Source organism: Schistocerca piceifrons, chromosome 7, assembly GCF_021461385.2.
Source record: "Schistocerca piceifrons isolate TAMUIC-IGC-003096 chromosome 7, iqSchPice1.1, whole genome shotgun sequence".
Taxonomy (NCBI): domain Eukaryota; kingdom Metazoa; phylum Arthropoda; class Insecta; order Orthoptera; family Acrididae; genus Schistocerca; species Schistocerca piceifrons.
In genome coordinates, this window is record NC_060144.1 from 74,186,839 (window position 1) to 74,207,115 (window position 20,277).

A 20,277-nucleotide genomic window follows, 5' to 3' on the forward strand; every position below is an offset into this window, starting at 1 on the left:
TAAACGTAACTCCCTGCCAGGTAAGGCTTGCCACATTATTGATATACGTCATTTAGCACCGCCCCTTGGGCTCCCCGGAGTAGGGACTGCTAGGTCAACAGTTTTTGGCGTTTTCGCTCTCTTTTTAACCCTTGTGAGCGTACTGACGTTTCTGTTCTCAGGCTGGTATCAAGCTGGCTTTATACGCTAATAAGTGCCTGTTGGTTACAAAGTTCTACGGTGGCAACCTACCACAGCGTCCAGACGACATATGAAGTTACATATTAATTCCTGGAAGGGTAACTAACTCCCTGGGACCGCGTATGGGGGCGTCTGCATTTTCGCAAGGCTCTCCCCTTACGGTTTACTTCATGTAACAATATCTCTCCTAGTTTCGTCTGTCCTCAGCATCGTCTCTGCTTCCGCGCCTTGGAGCGCCTGTCCCCCTTTCTCACAGCTTCAAGATAACACTACAGTAGCAAAGAGTAATCAATATATTACAAACAGTGTTTTTGATAAATACCAATAAACGCCTAACTCCTTAAGGAATCGATCTCTCTGTGTATAAAACAGCTTCACATTTCCTAATACTTTACAAATATAAGTCTTCAGGCTGTCCTGTCGAGGCGTTGCTATCTTGAAAAATCGGGTTTTCTGCCGGTAATCTGCGTCATACTTGCGCGATATCTCGATTGCGTAACTCGCTATCTTCATCAGGTGCTCCTTGCAGCTGTAGTTGCTGTCATGTCTTCGAAATAAATAGTTCACAAAAATTCACGGGATCCAGATGCTGACGGCTCAAGTTATGCATACATTGATGTATGTGATTGTCTATACATGGAGTGCATAGGGGCCTGAAGATGGTATTACTGAGATGCCGAAGCTGTTCTTCTAAATAAAATAACTTCTGAAAGCATACAGCTGTTTGGTGATTTCTCTTTGGTAAACAGCTGACTATCCCTTGTCCCGTATCCACGATGGATCAACAGAGGTAAGAGAGTAATGTTGACAGCAGAAAGACTTAGTAATTTTATTCAGTGACATAAATCGCTCATGAACGTTTCCGTTTCCGTCCGGTAACCTGGTCGCTATTGACCAAACTGTTTGTAATAAACGATTCGAAAACATGATATTCTTGATGTTTTGTCAGATGACCACCCTCTGCTTCATCTGATTCCCCAACAGTCACCGAGCGAGGTGGCGCAGTGGTTAGCACACTGGACTCGCATTCGGGAGGACGACGGTTCAATCCCGTCTCCGGCCATCCTGATTTAGGTTTTCCGTGATTTCCCTAAATCGCTTCAGGCAAATGCCGGGATGGTTCCTTTGAAAGTGCACGGCCGATTTCCTTCCCCATCCTTCCCTTACCCGAGCTTGCGCTCCGTCTCTAATGACCTCGTTGTCGACGGGACGTTAAACACTAATCTCCTCCTCCTCCCAATAGTCAGCCTATTACTATAAAACAGAGAAACAATAGTTTTACATGATGTTTGCTTTAACATGAGAACGTACTAACTGTTCTTTTGTAGGTAGGCGAAAGAGTCATTTCACTGTACTCGAGTGGAATATTCAGGAGAGGTAACTCTGAATTGCAAATGAACGTGCTGCTGTGTCTCGATATAAATATTGATGAATATGAAAATTTAAAAGTTTCCGTGGCTCGAGGGACATTTACTTTTTCTGCATATCATGTGGCAAAAGCGTTTATCAGAGCTCACTGACAACATGAGAAATGACATCCCATTAGCGTACATAACTTCAATCCAGTGACTGTATGAACACACCTGACGTCTTTATCATACTCATTCTTACTTCACGCATAAATAAAATAACTTCTCAGACATTACAGATTTTATAATTGTGGACATACAATAATTAGTGCATTACTTGTGCCATAACACTTGGGATCTTCTCTTAAATTGGGTAATAATAAATTCACAAGCCGTCCATCCACAGAAGCTTGCTGATCAACCAGCTATCGCCAATTTCCAAAGTGACCCTGACGTGTCTTTGATTATTATTATTTTTTATCTGCATCCTCCTGTTAACAATGAATTTATCGGTAAGTTACATCGTACTTTACAGTGACACTGAGCGTTTGTTGAGCACTAGTTTCCGCACGCCTATAGTTGATAAATGCTCCTCGCCTGATGCAAGTAGACGCTAGTTCGATCCCAGACAACTGGCCCAGTTCTTCACCAAATACTAGCCTTTTCTCCGCTGCTTCGCCCGCGTAACCATTCGACGTATATATTGCACACGTCTCCTCATCTACCCCTTTCTAAAAAAATGGTTCAAATGGCTCTGAGCACTATGGGACTTAGGTCATCAGTCCCCTAGAACTTAGAACTACTTAAACCTAACTAACCTAAGGACATCACACACATCCATGTCCGAGGCAGGATTCGTACCTGCGACCGTAGCAGTCCCGCGGTTCTGGACTGCAGCGCCTAGAACCGCACGCCCACCGCGGCCGGCTACCCCTTTCTCTGTGCACATCTTCCGTCCGCTGTCTCTCTGTGCAACAGATATGACAAATTTATTTATTACAATCTGAAACTGTACGTGAAATAATGTGAATCGTCTTTGCAGTTCCATTTGGAGAAAATGGTGCTGTGCTGACGACTATCGTTTTGATTTTGTAATCAACAGCACTTTGCAGTTGAAAGCTGTGCGAAACGTTCCCAAATGTGATTACTTCCTTAGCTTTTCTTATGCTGTACCGACTATTGGGGCGTATTGTCGACGCGTTCCGTGTATCCGTGGTGAACCGCACGTCTAGCCAAATCCTCCTCCTCCTCCTCATCCCCCTCCACTGTCTCTCTTCTTCACTTCTCCGTGTCCCGTATCTCTATCCATCTCATCCTTTCACCCTCTGTGACCAACTAACCATCATCCCTCTCTTTTCACCTCCCCTTCCTTCCTCTGTCTGTCCATCTCCTTCTCCCCCTACCGCCTCTTTCATTGATCATCTTTCCCTGTACCTGTCGATCTCCACCTCCCCAGTGTCTCAGTCTCTCCATCTTCTCCTCAAATTCGCTTTTTGTCCCACTCCCCCTCATACCTTTTTTTAATCCATAATAGGAAATACCTCATGATAGTGATGAGGTACAGTAAAATGTGAAAAGATGTAAGTGACAAGGAGGGTCACACATTGCTACTAACAGCTGCAACCTTGAATGTGATTTTCAAGGTGATTTATAAAATATATAGTGATTTTTTAAAAATGGGAACCTTAATACTTTGTTTAAGATTTGAAAAGATCGGGGGAATTTACATCTAAATTATACATTATACAAGAACATGGAAAGGTTGAATGAAGGTCAAATGAGCAGATATGTTTTTAGTTCTAGTAGGGATAAAATCGGAACAGAGAAGTGATACAGGAAAATACAGTGTTAGAATCATATTGGAATGGGCATAAGGGGTCACCTGTAATCACCAATAACCATCATCTTAAAGATAATTACCGAACATAATTCGAAGGTTGAATTTTGGTTCATGGGAACCGCTATTCGTGATTCTGGATTTGGAAAGAATGAATAGAGACTTGAACTTTAAGTTTCAATTAACGTAATGGACAAAAATAAATACACCACAACGCATAAATGTTCTCTCGCATCTACAAGAGAGAACAATCATAAATCACACGTAGATCATCGCTATTCAAATCAATGAGAGGGTCCCGTCGCCCCTCATACATTGGGGTGCTTGATTCAAAGCGTACCTATGCCTTCCACTTTGTACCCGGAAATTAACCATTAAGCATTAGCTCAAAATGACCACCATTTGCTGTATCCTTCCTCTGTTTAGAGTTAATCTCTAAAGAATTAAAAACATATTTGCTTATTTAACCTTCATTGTATCTTGGCAAGACCTAGAAAAATGTTTCACTTATACTTAAAACAAGCCGCTGTTTTCAAATCTTAAACTGAGTTACCATTTAAGAAAATCCCTTTAATTTCCAAATCACTTGGAAAATCAAATTCAAGGTCACGGACATTAAAAGCAATGCGTGGCCCTTTTCCCACCTACAGCTTTTTTCTAAAACATTGTGATGTATCTAATATTTTTCCTGAATTAATCTCCATTACGGATTAAAATGTTCCACACAGTATACATTTATACAATGGTCGTGCAGAGGATAATGAGCACTATCGATATAAATCCGTCCAGGCGATGGCAGCGTCACATGGGGAGGAATGATTGCTAGTCAGACACAAGCACGGTGCCTGTAGTATAAGTGAGCACGCTGTCCACGTGTAGAATGGGGATGGCACGTGATCTGAGTTTGACCAAGGGCAGATTACGATGGCTCGGAGGCTCGCCATGAGCATTTCGGAAACTGCGCGACTTGTTGAGTGTTCGAAGAGAGCTGTGGTGAGTGTCTTCAAAATGAAGAGGAACCAAGACGTTGAGGGATTGGGCGACCACCACATGTCGCACGTTGTAGGCTGGGCAGACTGGTAAAATAGGACAGGCTGTGGTGGAACTAACAACAGACTTTAATGCTGGGCAGAATACATGTGTGTCTCATCACACAGTGCACCAAACACTCCTAACGATGGGTTTCCAAAGCCGACGACCCATGCATGTACTAATGTTGGCACCACAATATCGGCAAGTACAACTGAAATGGGCACTTGACCATCAAGATTGGACGTTGGCGCAGTGGCAGAGCGTTGCATGGTCTGATCAATCCCGATACCTTCTTCATCATGCCGATGGGAGTGGGCCAATCCGTCGTCTTCCAGGAGAACAGCTCCCTGATACCTGCACTCCAGGATGGAGACAAGCTTGCAGCGGCTCTATTGTGCTATGGGGAAGATTCATGTGGGTATCTATGGACCCAGTGGAGCTCATGCAAATCATTGTGACGGCTAAGAAGTATCGAGAAGAATCGTACACAGTTACAGACCACGTATGCCCCTTCATGACGATCATGTTACCCGACGCCAGTGGCATTTTTCAACAAGATATTGCATCATGTCACCAGGCCAGGAGTGTGATGGAGTGGTTCGATCAACATAGTGGTGAGTTTAAATTAATGAGCTGGCCCCCCAAATCGTTCAATCTGTACCTAAACATAAAACTTGTCTTAAAATTGTCACACATCTTAAGAATACTTTATCTTCGATAGACTCTTAAAGTGTGAGTACTAAAGGGACATAGTCGTTAATAGTCTTGATACAAATACGTGTTTCCAGTTTCAGAAATATCTGGCACTTGTAAGTTGACACAAATAACTTTATATCCACTATAAATCCTCCTATGAATCACGAATCTTGTCAATGCGTTGTCTCTTGCGTGCCTCGACGATACAGATACCCATACCATAGGTGCAGCCATACTAGAGGTATCTGTGGAGGAGGCAAACTATTTCGTGATTCCAGAAGAGGATCAGCAGCCTTTTCGAGTTTTGCAGGACAATGCAGGATGATGAACTTGTCTGGCTTTATAACAGTTGACAAATTCGCCTTGTTGTGCTGGTACTGCGAACGGTTGAATGCAAGAGGAAACATGTTCTGTAATTCGTTTTACTGAGGGCGTGTAGCTCTACTGTTTGGCTGAATGATGATTGCATCTTTTCTGGAGGTTAAAAAATCCTCAATTCGGATCTCCAGGCAGGGAATACTCAGGAGGATATTATCATCTAGAAAAATACAACTAGCGCTCTGGGGATGGTGCGTGAAATTCTTGACCCCTTATCGGGTGGGCAGGGTAACGAATTTAAAAAGGAAAATGGATAGGCTGAAGTTAAATGTAGTGGGAACTACTGTAAATGTAGTGGGAAGTACTGATGTACATTAGCAGGAAAAACAGGACTTCTCGTGACAGCAGTACAGCTTTATCAACACAAAATCAAATAGGAGTTATGCATGAGTAGGCCTACTAATGGGTAAGAGAATGAGAATGCCAGTAAGCTACTACGAGCAGCATAGTGAACATCTTACCGTAGCCAAGGTCGACACGTAGCCAACATCCATAGCAGTAATACAAGTACATGCAAACTAGCTCCGTAGGTGAGGAGGTTGAATGTATGTATGATAACATAAAGGAAGTTACTGAAATAGTTAAGGGAGATAAATGTCTAATTGTGATGAAGGACTGAAATTCGCTAGTAAGCAAAGTAAGAGAAGGAATTGTAGTAGCCGAATTTGATCTGGGGAAAGCAATGAAAGAGTAAGCCACCTGGTAGAATTCTGCACAGATTATAATTTAACCATCACTAACATATGATTTAAGAATCATGAGGGAAAGTTATGTACCTGAAAGAGACAAAGAGACAATGAAGGGGTCAGATTGATTCGATAAATCTGATATATAAATTTCGAAAACAAGATTTTAAACCATACATTACCAAGGGCAACAAGTGCACTGTGATGATAATGTACTCGCTATGAAGTGCAGATTTAAACATGAGCAATTGCAAGAGGTGTGAAATTAATTAGGCGGACTTTGATAAACTGAAGAAACCAGAGATAGATGAGAGTATCAGAAGGGGAATTAGGCAACGGTGGTCCGAAACGAATGTAAGAAATACAAGAGAAGATGAATGGGTAACTTTGAGGGAGGAGACTGGAAGGGCAGCAGGGGATCACATAGATAAAAACGTAAGGCCTAGTAGAAATACATTTAAATGATGAAAGGGGGAAATATGGAAATGCAGCAGAGCAAAGTGGATTCAGGCGTCTAAAAATGAGATTGATAGAAGAACAAAATGTCTAAGCAGGAATGGCTAGAGGACTATTGGAAGTATCTAGAAGCATGCATAACTAGGGGAAAAGTAAGCGCTGCTTGTAGAAGAATTAGAGAGATCTCAAGCCAGTGCTAAGCAAAGAAAGGAGAAGTGAAAGATGGAAAATATATACAGTGGTTCTGTATAAGGGAAACATACCTGCGGACAATATTATGGCAAGAGAAGTGGAGGTAGATGAAGAAAAGATGGAGATAAATTGCTAGAAGACTTTGACAGAACGCTGAATGATCTAAGTGGAAACAAAGCCCATGGAATAGATGACATTCCCTCACAGTTTTTGAGATCGTTGACAGAGCAATCCATAGTAAAATTATGCCATCTGATATGTAAGACACATGATGAAACGTTAGACATGAGGTCCTGTCAGGTGTGAATACTACCAAAACAGTTTTTAATAAGACATGGCACCAAACGATAAGTACGAATATTAATATGATTTGTTTACTAAGAATGGGTAAACTGGTAGAAGCTGACATCGGGAAAGATCAGTTTGGGTTCCGGAGGGATTTACGGCCATGCAAGGATATACTTTCTTTACGTCTTTCTTAGAGGGTAGGACGAATGAAGGCAAATTAACAATTATGTAATTTCTGTATCTCGAGAAATGTTTTAACAGTGTTATCTGGACAAAAGTGTTTGAAGTTTTCAAGGCCGAAGCAGGGATAAAACAGAGAAAGCGAGGGGCGTGAAGGAAAGCCGTAGATGATAAGGGCGTGAGATGGAGTTGTAGCCTATCCAGAATGTTATTCTATCTGTAGTAGAGTAAGCTTTGAAGGAAACAAAGGAGAAAACTGAAAAGGGAATTAAGAAGAAATGAAAACTTTAACGTTTGCTGATGACATTGTAATCCATCCAGAGACAGAAAAAGCAATTGGAAGATCAGTTTAACGAAACTGATAATATTTAGAAATTTTCGTAAACACAACCCGTTTCCTGCTTTTGCTTTTGAAATCAATGCTGGAGCACGTGAAAGTTATATATATTTAACGCCACCACACCAAGAAGTGTTTGTAATATGATTATACATTCTTTATGTTTACTCGGCAAACAGAATGTTTCATCATCTGTCGGTGGTGCATTATGGATACTTCCGGTACATCGAATGTTAACCATGCAATTTTCCTTAAGGCGAGTGGGTGACTGAGTTGAACCACCTGACACAATGATATACTTTATATCTACGTCTATATACATACTCTACAAGCCACCATACGGTACATGACGAAAGGTGTTTCGTACCACTCCTGGACAATTCCGCCGGCCGGGGTGGCCGAGCGGTTCTAGGCGCTACAGTCTGGAACCGCGGGACCGCTACGGTCGCAGGTTCGAATCCTGCCTCGGAGAAGGGTGTGTGTGATGTCCTTAGGTTAGTTAGGTTTAAGTAGTTCTAAGTTCTAGGGGACTGATGACTTCAGAAGTTAAGTGTCATAGTGCTCAGAGCCATTTGAACCAATAGACATTTCCCTTACTGTTCTACTCGCATGTGGGACGAGAGGAAAATGGCTGCCTATATGCGTCCATACGAGACGTAATTTTCTTATCTTGTTTTCGCGGTCCTTATGCACGATGTACTTTGGCTGCAGCAGAATCGTTTTTCAGTCGGTCGCAAACACTGGTACACGAAATTTGCTCGATAGTGTAACGCGAAGCTAACCTCATCTTTTTTTCAGGGATTCCCATCTGACTTCACAAACCATCTCCATAATACTCACGTGTTGATCTAACTCAAAGTTTCCATACTGCGCTGTAAGAGTTATTCTTTCTCGATATTTTGACGATACTAACTACTTTTAAAAAGTTTTATTGTCATACATGTGATATTAGTTATGATTTAAAATTGAAGTAATTACTGAATAAAACAATTTTTTCTCATTTTTTAAAAATTTCATGAACATACAAAATAACAAGGTGTTCCATTGCAGTACGAAGATTCTCAAAGTGTTTCGTTAGAGGAAAAGTTTGGGAACCCGTGACCTAATCCACCGGTAAACAAATTTAACTGCACGTTTCTGAATTTATTCGGTGTCCTGCTTTAATCTGACCTGGTTGGACATCCAAACACTCTAACAGTACTCGAGAATGAGTTTATCTATTATTCTTCGGTATATTGGGAGAAGTCTAGGAAAGTGTAGTTTTCGATAAAGAACATCGTATATAGAATAGATACCCCTTATAGAAAAACTACACTTTCCTAGACTTCTCTCAAAGTTCCGAAGTCGACCATTCGTCTTCCTTACCACCGTCTTTGTGTGTCGTCTCATTCTATACCACTTTGCACGTCTCACCTAAGTATTTAATCAACGTGAATGTGTTAAGCAGTACAGCACTAATACAGTGTTCGAACATTACAGTATTTATTTTACTTCTCTACCCTATTAATTATATTTTTCTGATATTAGAGCTAGCTATCTTTCAATGCACCTTGTAGAAATTCTGCCAAAGTCCTTCTGTATCCTATTACTGTTAGTCAACTGCGTCACCTTCCCGTATGCTACATAGTTATTAGCAAAAAGTCGAAGGTTTCCGTTCACACTATCCGTCAGTTCATTTATATATACAGAGCACAACAGAGGTCTTATCGCCCTTCCCTGGGGTCCCCTAACAATACATCTTCCTCTCATGAGCTCTCGCCGTCCCGAACAGCGTACTTGGTTCTATTAATTAAGAAGTCCTCGTGCCACCAAAATATGTGGGAATCAGTTTCGTATGTTTGGAACTTTGTTAACAGTGTGTAAAAGGAAAAAAATTTGAAAGCGTCACACATAAGACACTCAACACAACGGCGCCTGTCACAGATAAATCTGATTCGTGTCAGAATAAAATATAGTAAATATAGTAAGCACGAAGTTAGGATATACACAGTGTTTATGAATAAAATGGTTGGAATGTGTAAGAATGTCAGACAGCGAACAGTCAGAAATTAACTCACCCGAAAGCGCTAACGTGAAACGAGTCGCATCTTTGAATTGACGAGTTGGAAACACTTCCTTGTCTCTGTTGAGCAGATCGTCTCCAACGAATTCATTGATTACTGAATCATCATCGGATGATGCTGTGACCGGTATCATGACTTCCGTATTCAGTAGAATGTCGAGTGGAACTACAGTTCAATCTCTACAGATTTGTCAGTTAGTTGAAGGTAGGTGTGGTTTTGCACCATTTGTGTACAGTGCATCTTGCTAGTTATAAAATTCCTTCTCAACAGCGAATTCTGTTACATGATGTATGTTTTTATTTCACAATAACGACGACTGCCACAGATAATTAAGGTACTGTGCACACCTGCACACTATTACATTAAAACTAGCTGCGTTACTTTCACTGACCAAGCAGAACACTATGACCATCTCACATAAGACCAATATGTCCGCATTTGGCACGGATAACAGCAGCGATGCGTCATGGTATGGATCCAGTGAGACCTTGGCAGGTCACTGGAAGGAGTAGGCACCACACCTGCACACACAAGTCACGTAATTCCCGTAAATTCAGGAGAGGGGAGAGATGGGCTCTGGCGTCATGTTCAATCACGTCCTAGGTATGATCGATCGGGTTCACATGTGGCGAGCTCGGGGCCAGCACATCAATTGGAACTCGCCAATGCGTTCCTCGAACCACTCCATCACACTCCTGGCCTTTTGGCATTGCGCTTTATCTGGTTGAAAAATGTCGCTGCCGCCGGGAAACATGATCGTCATGAAGGGTAATACTTGGTCTGCAACCAGCGTACGATGCTCTGTAGCCGTCATGGTGCCTTGCACGTGCTTCACACGACCCAAGGATTCCTACGTGAATATTCCCTAAAGCATAATGGAGCCGCCGTCAGTTTGTCTCCGTCCCGCTACCTAGGAGCTGTCACCCTGTAAGGTGATGGATTCACACCTTCCCGTCGGCATTATGATGAAGCTATCGGGATTCATCAGACCATACAGCGCTCTGCCACAGCGTGAACGTCCAGTGGTGATGGTCATGAGTCCATTTCAGTCGTAGTTGCCAATGTCGTGGTGTTAACATTGGCACACGTATGGGTCGTCGACGGCGAAAGCGCATAGTTAGGCGTGTTCGTTACAGTGTGTCTTCAGACACACTTGCTTTGTGACCAGTAGTAAAGTCTGATGTTTGTTCCGCCACAATTCACCGCTTGTCCCGCATCAGCAGTCTGGTCAGCCAACGACATCTGTCATCTGTAATGAGGCGTGGTCGCCCAACCCCAACACTCCTGGACGTGGTTTCATCCTGGTTTCGCTACGTGTTGAAGACACCCACCACAGCACTCCCCGAACACCCGACAAGTCATGCAGTCTCCCAAATGTTCGTGCCGAGCTTCCGAGTCGTCACAATCTGCATTCGGCCGAATTCAGATAGATCGCGCGCCATCCCCATTCTACACACGAACAGCACGCTCACTTATACTACATGCACCGTGCATGTGTCTGACTAGTAGGCATTCCTCTACCAGGTGACTCTGTTACCGCCTGGAAGTGGTTTGCATCGGTGGTCAGAATGTTCTGGTTGATTAGTGATCAGTGACGTTGATCTGTTCATTTGGATGCGGTTTTAAGTTCAACGAAACTGTTGTCGCCGTTTGATCAGATTTGCCTGTCCATTAAGAGTCACACGCTTTGGAACTTATTATTGGTTAGCAGTTTCAGTCGTTAGCAGTTTTTTTGTTGCAAAAACTTTTTTTCACACATATCCTAACGCAGAATAATAGTGATAAGTGGAGGAGGATATAAGCTGCTGCTGATGAACAGAAGGAGAAAGGGATGAACAATGAATCGTCGTTCAACGGTTCTGTATTGATGGTGCATGTGATTCTCAAACAAAATTATTGACTGATGCTCTAAAGTTGTCCATTATTGAAAAATAATATCTGCAGCAAAATTAAGTCTAGGGTGTTTTTATTTACTACACGTGGCTACAGATAGAAATTCCATGAAATCTTTTACGTGATACAGCAGAAGACGTATCCGTCTTTTTCTGGCTGTTGTTTTGCCGTTCCCTGCGGGTGCACTGAATTATATGTGTAAATTTGAATTGATTCGTGAGAATTTAAAGATATTTTTCTTTTCTTTTCAGAATCTGAAGGATCAGATCCTTACCACCAACGTCTGGTTGGAGCACGTAAGTAAACACTGTTCTCTACTATTTCGTAACTAGTGTCCATATCAATTATTTTGGATAGATAATGAATTCTGGTGGTGGTAAGTTTCTATGGGACCAATCTGCTGAGGTCATCGTCCTCAGGCTTGTACACTACGTTATCTAACTTAAAGTAACTTACGCTAAGAGCAACACACACACCCATGCCCGAGGGAGGACTCGAACACGAACCTCCGACGGGGGAAGCCGCGCTAGCACAGGTGACTCGGTCAATATCTTCATATACCTTCTCTATCTCTTCATCTTTAGCTTGCGACGTCGGCATGAACTATCGTTGTCGGTGTTGGTTTGCTGTCGATTCTGATGAGAACAAACCTATCACTGAACTGTTAGCTGTAACACACTCTCTGTCATACCATCATACTCATAACGAATCCTGCTCCCGTTATACCATTTTCTATGTTGTTGATATTACCCTACACTCATCTGACGAAAAATCCTTATCTTCTTTCTATTTCACTACACTGACCCCCACTACATCTAGATTGAGCGTTATCGTTTCTCTTTTCATATTTTATAGCTTTCCTACCACGTTCATACTTCCCACATTCCGCGTATCGCCTCGACAGAGCGTCATCCTTTCTTTGGTTAAGCAAACTTTTTCTCATAGTCTTGGCAGTCCCCTCCCAGAAATCCGAATGGGTGATTATTCCGGAATATTTTGCCAATGGAGGGATCATCATGACACTTTTTTCAATTACTGGCCACACGTCTTGAGGATACACTTCGTGTGTCTTTAATGCAATGGTTTCCATTGCCTTTTGCACCCTCAAGCCGTTGATCATTGCTGATTCTTACGACTTTATGGGCAACTTCGGATCGCAAGGGCAACACAATGCCTGAACCTCTGTCCCCTCCTCCACCATCTTTGACAATGATGTTGGCAGAGTGAGGTTGACTTCTTTTGCTGATGATTTTTACGCAAAGTTTTTACGGTGGCTCTACCCTTGGACCACGGCCGCTCCTTATAAACAGACCGAGGTGCTAATTTCTGAAGTAGTTATAATTTTTGACTTTCGTAGTCTTCGAATTAAAAATACTACCGTGTCGTGTAGGCTTTCACGGCCGGCGTCTTCAGTAATTAAAACTTCCGGGCTAAGAGGCCGTGGTCCAATAGTAGAAATACTTCTCCCTGACGTTTCGTTGCCAGCTGCGGGCAACATCATCTGAGGTGAGTCTACGACTGGCTGCTAGGCCGTGGAGGTCCTGTTTAACAGGAAAGGAGAAGGCTTGAAGCTAGATAAGATATGGCGATCGACTCTGTACCAAAGATGTGACAATCGATTACCTTCGATCGAGAGTAATGACGCCAGCCAGAGATAGTTTTACTGTTGACAACACGTGACGAGTGGTGGCGCCCTCTACGCGCTCTATATAAACAGGACCTCCACGGCCTAGCAGCCAGTCATAGACTCACCTCAGATGATGTTGCCCGCAGCTGACAACGAAACGTCAGGGAGAAGTATTTCTACTATTGGACCACGGCCTCTTAGCCCGGAAGTTTTAATTACTGAATACTACCGTGGTCTTTAGTTTTTATTTACATTATAACAGAGTTCGGAGTTGCGTGACATGTGCGCAACTTGATCAAAGAATAGTAAGTTTGCTGCGCCATAACTCACTATTATACGCCACCCTTGGGAGGAGAGCTCTCACAAACTCCAGTCTTAATCTCTGAAATCCAAACAAAGACGTAACTTGGGTACCATTCGTCAGTTTGTTATTGTGACAGTATTGTCAAGTCCGTAATATACCAGTCTCCAGCTTCGCCGCCCTTTTTGTAGCTCATGAAAAGCACACACTACATGTTGTACAACCATACAGCGAGACCTTCAGAGGTGGTGATCCAGATTGCCGTACACACCGTTACCTCTAATACCCAGTAGCACTTCCTCCTGCATTGATGCATGCCTGTGTTCGTCGTGGCACACTATACACAAGTTCATCAAGGCACTGTTGGTCCAGATTGTCCCACTCCTCTAGGGCGATTCGGCGTAGATCCCTCAGAGCCGTTGGTGGGTAACGTCGTCCATAAACAGCCCGTTTCAGTCTACCCCAGGCATGTTCGATAGGGTTCATGTATGGAGAACATGCTCGCAACTCATGTCGAGCGATTTTGTTATCCTGAAGAAAATGATTCACAAGATGTGCACGATGGGGGCGGGAATTATCGTCCGTGAAGACGAGTACCTCGCCAATGTGCTGCCGATATGGTTGCACTATCGGTTGGAAGATGGCATTCACGTATCGTACAGCTGTTACGGCACGTTCCATGGGCGGCCTGAACGAGGCATGTCATTGACAGTTTCTGTCTCTCTGTATCTCCTACATGTCCAAACAACATCGCTTTAGTTCACTCCGATACGCCTGGGCACTTCCCTTTTTGAGAGCCTTTCCTGGCACAAAGTAACAACGCGGACGCGATGGAACCGCGGTATTGACCGTCTAGGCACGGTTGAACTACAGACTACACGAGCCGTGTATCTCCTTCCTGGTGGAATGACTGGAACTGATCGGCTGTCGGGCCCACTGGGTCTAATAGGCACTGCTCATGCATGGTTGTTTACGTCTTTGAGCGAGTTTAGTGGCATCTCTGAACAGTGAAAGGGACTGTGTCTCTGATGCATTATCCACAGTCTACGTCTATCTTCAAGAGTTCTGGGAACCAGGGTGATGCAGAACTTTTTTTGATGTGTGTACGATTCCAGATGGACAGTGTGACTATATGAATTTTACCTGAAGTCACTAAAGAACAGACTCGTACTTCTATAAGGTATTTCATTTTTTCGAGAGTCGTCGATGCCTTATTGCAGGCCTTGTAACGAAACAGCTTCCTCTCGAATATTAATATTATGAGAAATGCCAGTGTTCACGTAAAATTTACGTAACGAAATAATAATGCCTTTTCAAGGTAAATCAGACTCTGACCAAAAATTTTAAAGATGTAGAAGGTACCTACAACTCACGACTGCTGTGATTAAAGAAACCATCGTACGCTTTATTAAAATAAATGAAAATACTGAAACGTCCCCTGACACACAATATTTTTAGCGCAACGCAATCTGACTTTCAGAAGTCCCTACAAAAAATGGCCCTGACTAACATTAACCTATGCATTTCACAAATCGCTTACCTCACAAAAATCTTGGTTACTCGAACTACTGCAATACAGCAAGCGCCAAACAGCTAAATAAAAGATTCAAACTACGGAAGGCACTAACTACTGATAGGCATAGTTAGCAAATGAAAGATTTTAATAGAGAACAAACAATGTATTTACCTTAATAGTCATAATATATATAGCAGTTCATGATAAATTACAAAACTCCGCCATCTCTCTCCCCACATCCACCACTGCTGGCGGCTCACCTCCAACTGCGCAACGCTACGCGATGTTCGCATCCAGCTGCCGCTGCCCAACACTACAATGGCAGACAACAATGCAAACTAGCCACAGACTGCACACAGCACAGCCAGTGATTTTCATACAGAGCGCTACGTGGCGTTACCAATAAGAAAACCTAAACAGCCTACTTACATAGCCCCCATGCTCTCCACAAAAAAATTTACAAATTGTTTTGGGCAGTGGCCAATAATGATTTGATAAAATTTTTCATAATTACAATAACAAAGATATCAAATGCACACACTTATTGATACAATGTTGGTCAAAAGCTAAAATTTTTTCACAGTCCATAAAGACAGTCCTGATCATTCATCACAGTAAAACTGCCGTTTCTTTTCTCAAAGTCTGAGCAGTAAAAGACAATGCACACGGAAGTAGTGGATTTCCATGCAGTCTTGAAGAAGTAGTGTTGACCTTCCAACGGAAAGACAGTGCTGACTCTCGACATGCAGACAGGTAATGGGCCACAACAGAGCAAACCCACAGCAGAGTCAATCGAAGTTTTGAAGAGTATTGGTAGGTCATCACAGAGCAGACCCACTGTAGTCCTGGTAGAGATTACGATATTGGTGGGCCACCAGAGGCGCAGACCCACTGCTGTCCTTGTAGAAATAATGGTACTGGTGCGTCAGCAAAGACGCAGACCCACTGTAGTTCTTGTAGAAATAATGGTATTGGTGGGCCATCAAAGATGCAGCCCCAATGTAGTCCTTGTAGAGATGGCCAGCAGCCATCTGCTGTGACTGTGCAGGTGCACAATCACCATCGAAGAGTCTTGCGGATAATATAGCAAGTTCATAACCATCATCACTTGTGCACTCACAAAGTTTTTGGAATTGTCCTTAGCAACAGCAATGCTGTTATCCAGTCCCTTGCTGAATTATTAACACACGTGCAAAGACTAACAGTCCCTACTTCTCACATATTGTCCATATACTATGACCAACAGAAACGTGTGCAGTGAAATGTAACTTACAAGTTGCTTAATTTGATGAACTGGTGTCAATTACAATTTTATAACATGAGAATACAATAACAAAGGTACAAAATACATCATTAAAGAACATAACAATACAGATAACATTTGTAGTAAAACAGGCTTTACAAAAGAATAGAAATAGACATATACATCAGTGTTACAGGAATTATGACATAGGTAAATATATAAAAGACCAGAATAATTATTGAAACATCAACTTCACACATGAGCATTAAAACAGAACAGAATTAATAATGTCTAACATCTTTACAAAGTAAATAACATATTATTAATGCAAATTATATTTGAGGATAACAGTATTCCTCATCATAGTTCATGTAGCTGAGTATGAGAAAAATTCTACAACATAAGTCTTATGAGGTAAACATATAAAGACAGGAAGAACATAAATATACAAGAGTACACAAACTCATAGTGGGATAACACAAGGAAAGGACAGGGTTTCTTTTACTGCAGTATTTGGCAAACAAAACTTTCTTTACTTCTCGGAGATCTCCCTTCGTTCTTCATTATTTCCAAAAAGTCCTATCTATACCTGCTTTCTGTACTTTTTTCGTATGACTTCTCAATGCATTTCATCGCAACTCATTCTCTTATATAGTCTACCCCTGTTAAGCTAACTTAAATCTACTGAGCTCAGATACTAAACTAAGGAACGAGGCAATGCAGCAGCACAAAACAATTAACACAAACAGCAATGATAAAAAATACAAAAGGCAAAGCAAGCAGCATAAATTACAACTAATATAAGGCAATGAGCAGCAAACAAGAAAAATAAATCAGTAGTAAACTGGCTTAGTAGAGTAACACAAATTAAAATTCAGTAGCACTATGCCTGGCGAACAGCAGCAGTAAATGCTATAACGTATACCTAAGCATGACAAAGCTCAAGCAAAAAAAATAGTACACTAAAGACAACAATGCATGTAAGGGAAATGTCTATTCACATCTTAATGACTATGTAATTAAAGTGGTGCACCACAAGAAGTTATTCTACCAAAAAAGTTACCATGTACTTGAAAAGAAAATTATGAATGCAGTTCCTGTGAAGGTAAATGTCTTTTTGTGCTCCCTCATTTTTTTAAAAAAATTATTATTTACTCGATCTGTAGACAGAAAATATATATGTTAGTACATCTATAAAATTTTATTTTAACCAATGCTGCAGTGCCACTAGAAACTAGATATTAAACAAAATGAGCAATCTCTCAACTAGAAAGACAATGGTTGTAAAATGTTTCTCATCATTTCATTAGGCATTTTAGTAAATATCATAAATTAAGAACTCTATAGTGTAATCATGTTTTCAAGTTTGAGGGTGTCATATTTACGATGCTTTCTACAAAGGAATGTCGATAGCGAGGATAATAGCCTCCCCTTTTTTTTTTCTACCACCTAATGGCTTTTTCTCAAGGCGGCTGGCACACCTGGCCGCTCACAACGAATTACGTCACGGTCACTTACCTTTCTTACCGAAATATTTACGACAGCAGTTTTCGCTACAGTGACAGTCTCATATAAAAATTTCACAGGTCGAAAATTTGCGTTACAAATGTGTAGAAACAAAATCCTGTAAATATAACAGTGTCCAAAAAATTTTTCGCCAGTATTGTGATACATTCACGCATATATACACATTTCATAACTCTTAAAGTACGATTCTTGGTTTCCAACAACCTTTTTCACAAACCAGAGCCCCTAACCACTACTCATTATTCCTTACCTTATTCGTCGACACTTCTTCAATATTTCATCATAACAGATACGTAGCATAATCAAATATCTCATATAGCATCAGCTTACTGATCATAAACATACCGCAACAGCATAATACACATAGTCATCGTAATAATAACGTCATAACACCTCAGTCAACTCTCAAAATCGTCATAGCTTCCTCCAATAATTTCAAAACCTAAAAAAATTCTCTGCTCATGTCAAAAGTGTCATCTGCCTCAAACGCACTTTAAAAATCATGATCCCATACCAAATATATCATTCAAAGCTCTCATAGTATCACAATGGTTCCAAAAAATATGAGCATTTGAAAAAAGTACAGACAAAATACAATTTCATAAGTGTGAAGTTATCCAACTGTGTAATTACGTAAACATCTGTCACTGATGTAGTAAAAAAAAGTTTCTTTCTCTGTGAAATGATCAGATAGCTGTGTAATTCTGTGTTAGAGAAATATGGTACCGATGTGTAAAGTTGTATAAGCAAATACCATATTAGCTAGGGCTCCTTGTGCTTGCCAAACACATGGTACACAAAGTAGGCGTGTACCCCCCTGAGGATTAGTGTAATTATACCCTCAGGTGTTACAGAGTACAGCAATGGAATGAAATGTATCACGAAAATCCTTTGTACCGTTGTACTTCAAATATCTTTAAAAATAAATGTTTTAAGTACAAAATTAATCACTCAAATACGTGTCCTGTAGCGCTAAATGTGCGTCTTGCTGTAAGATAATCTCTGTGGAAGTGTCGTACTTATTGTCCTCCAAAAGCTAAGTTCTGCAGAAGTCAATGTACTTACCTCATGATAAACAAAAGTGAAATGCTTTGCGTATAGATATCTTAGTTATTACGCTTATTGTTGTGATGAAGAAATTACTGTGCTGTAACGTATTGTTGTGCTACGGAAAAGGCTGTCTCATTGTAGCTATACCACAGAAGTTACTACTAAAACATGTATTACTTTCCAAAATAATACAGAAAAACTGTGCAGGTATGAAACAGAAACACCGCAAAAGCAACATTGTAAATTGTCACTCATTAGTAGCGTCGTGATAAAATCGTGTAGCTGTCACATAAACTAACCACTGTCTCATCTGGTATCTCACAGAAAGTACCTTAAATCCAGAATGTATTTTCAAGTAAACCAAAATGTTGCATTAGAATCTCATTAGCAGTACCAGTATATGTTCTATGTATGTGAGCCTTATAGTCGTTACGTAATCGTGCAGCTAACAAGCAAGAATGTATACACACAATAACACTGTGTCGTCTGTTCGCAATAACAATGCATTCGTAATTTCTCTTTAAATAAGTTCTCTTGGTTCTTGACTGGATATTTAACTTCAAACATTGTTGCATGGTAACAGTTTCTAAAGCATACTAGTAACGTGAAGTGAAACGTTTTATGGCAAAGACAAAGTTAAAAAGCAGATTATCTTTCAATAAACGGTTTTACATGTGAAATGTGGTGTAAACCTTTACTCTTCCTAGGACGCAGAGTTTCAACTTCAACGCAATTATCATGTGGTATACGTCGGATTCTGTAAGGTCCATTGTAAACTAGAAAGAATTTGTGACTCTAGTGTTTCTTCTTATGTGACAATGAATGAGCTTTAATGAGAACTTTCTGACCAATATGTAATTTCTTTGCATTTGCTTTACCGTGTAGTTTTCTCCTTTTGTCTGCTGCAGATTTTATATTTTTAAGAGTCAAATCAATTAAGTCTTTGTGTCGAAGTTTACGTGTATTCGGGAAAGGTACAAGCTCTCTGATTCTGTTCCATGGTTCTTCATTCTTCAGTACAAGAGTAGGTGGTAAAGCAGTGGAGTCATGAGGCATTTCATTCAGCACGTTTTGAAATAAGTGTAAATATCTGTCCCAATGCTGATGCTTTCTGTGACAATAAAGTCTGCAAAGCTTATTGATTTCTTTCATAATCCGTTCGGAGGGGTTACAATGTGGTGAATACAATGAAATAAAAACAGGTTTGATTTTATGATTCCGAAGCATGCGTGACCAAACAGCAGATCTGAATTGCGGTCCATTATCTGAAATGGCTTTACTAATGTGTCCAACTTCACGTAAGAAATTTTTAACAAAGGCGTTGGATACAGACCATCTAGTGGCTTTACGTAACGGAGTGAAAGAAACAAATTTTGAAGTAAGTTCAACAGCGACTAGAACGTACGAAAATCCATTCGATGTTCTGACAAGGGGTCCCAAGAGATC

General features: G+C 41.1%; 1 protein-coding gene across 1 annotated transcript in view; it reads left to right on the plus strand.

The window, feature by feature from the left end:
- Nucleotides 1–20,277, plus strand: part of LOC124804857 (acetylcholine receptor subunit alpha-L1) — a 617,332-nt gene that overhangs the window by 346,277 nt on the left and 250,778 nt on the right. Inside the window, exon 2 of the mRNA XM_047265212.1 lies at nt 11,819–11,863. Within this exon, the coding sequence (XP_047121168.1) occupies nt 11,819–11,863 (45 nt within the window). The remainder of the gene's footprint in view (nt 1–11,818; nt 11,864–20,277) is intronic.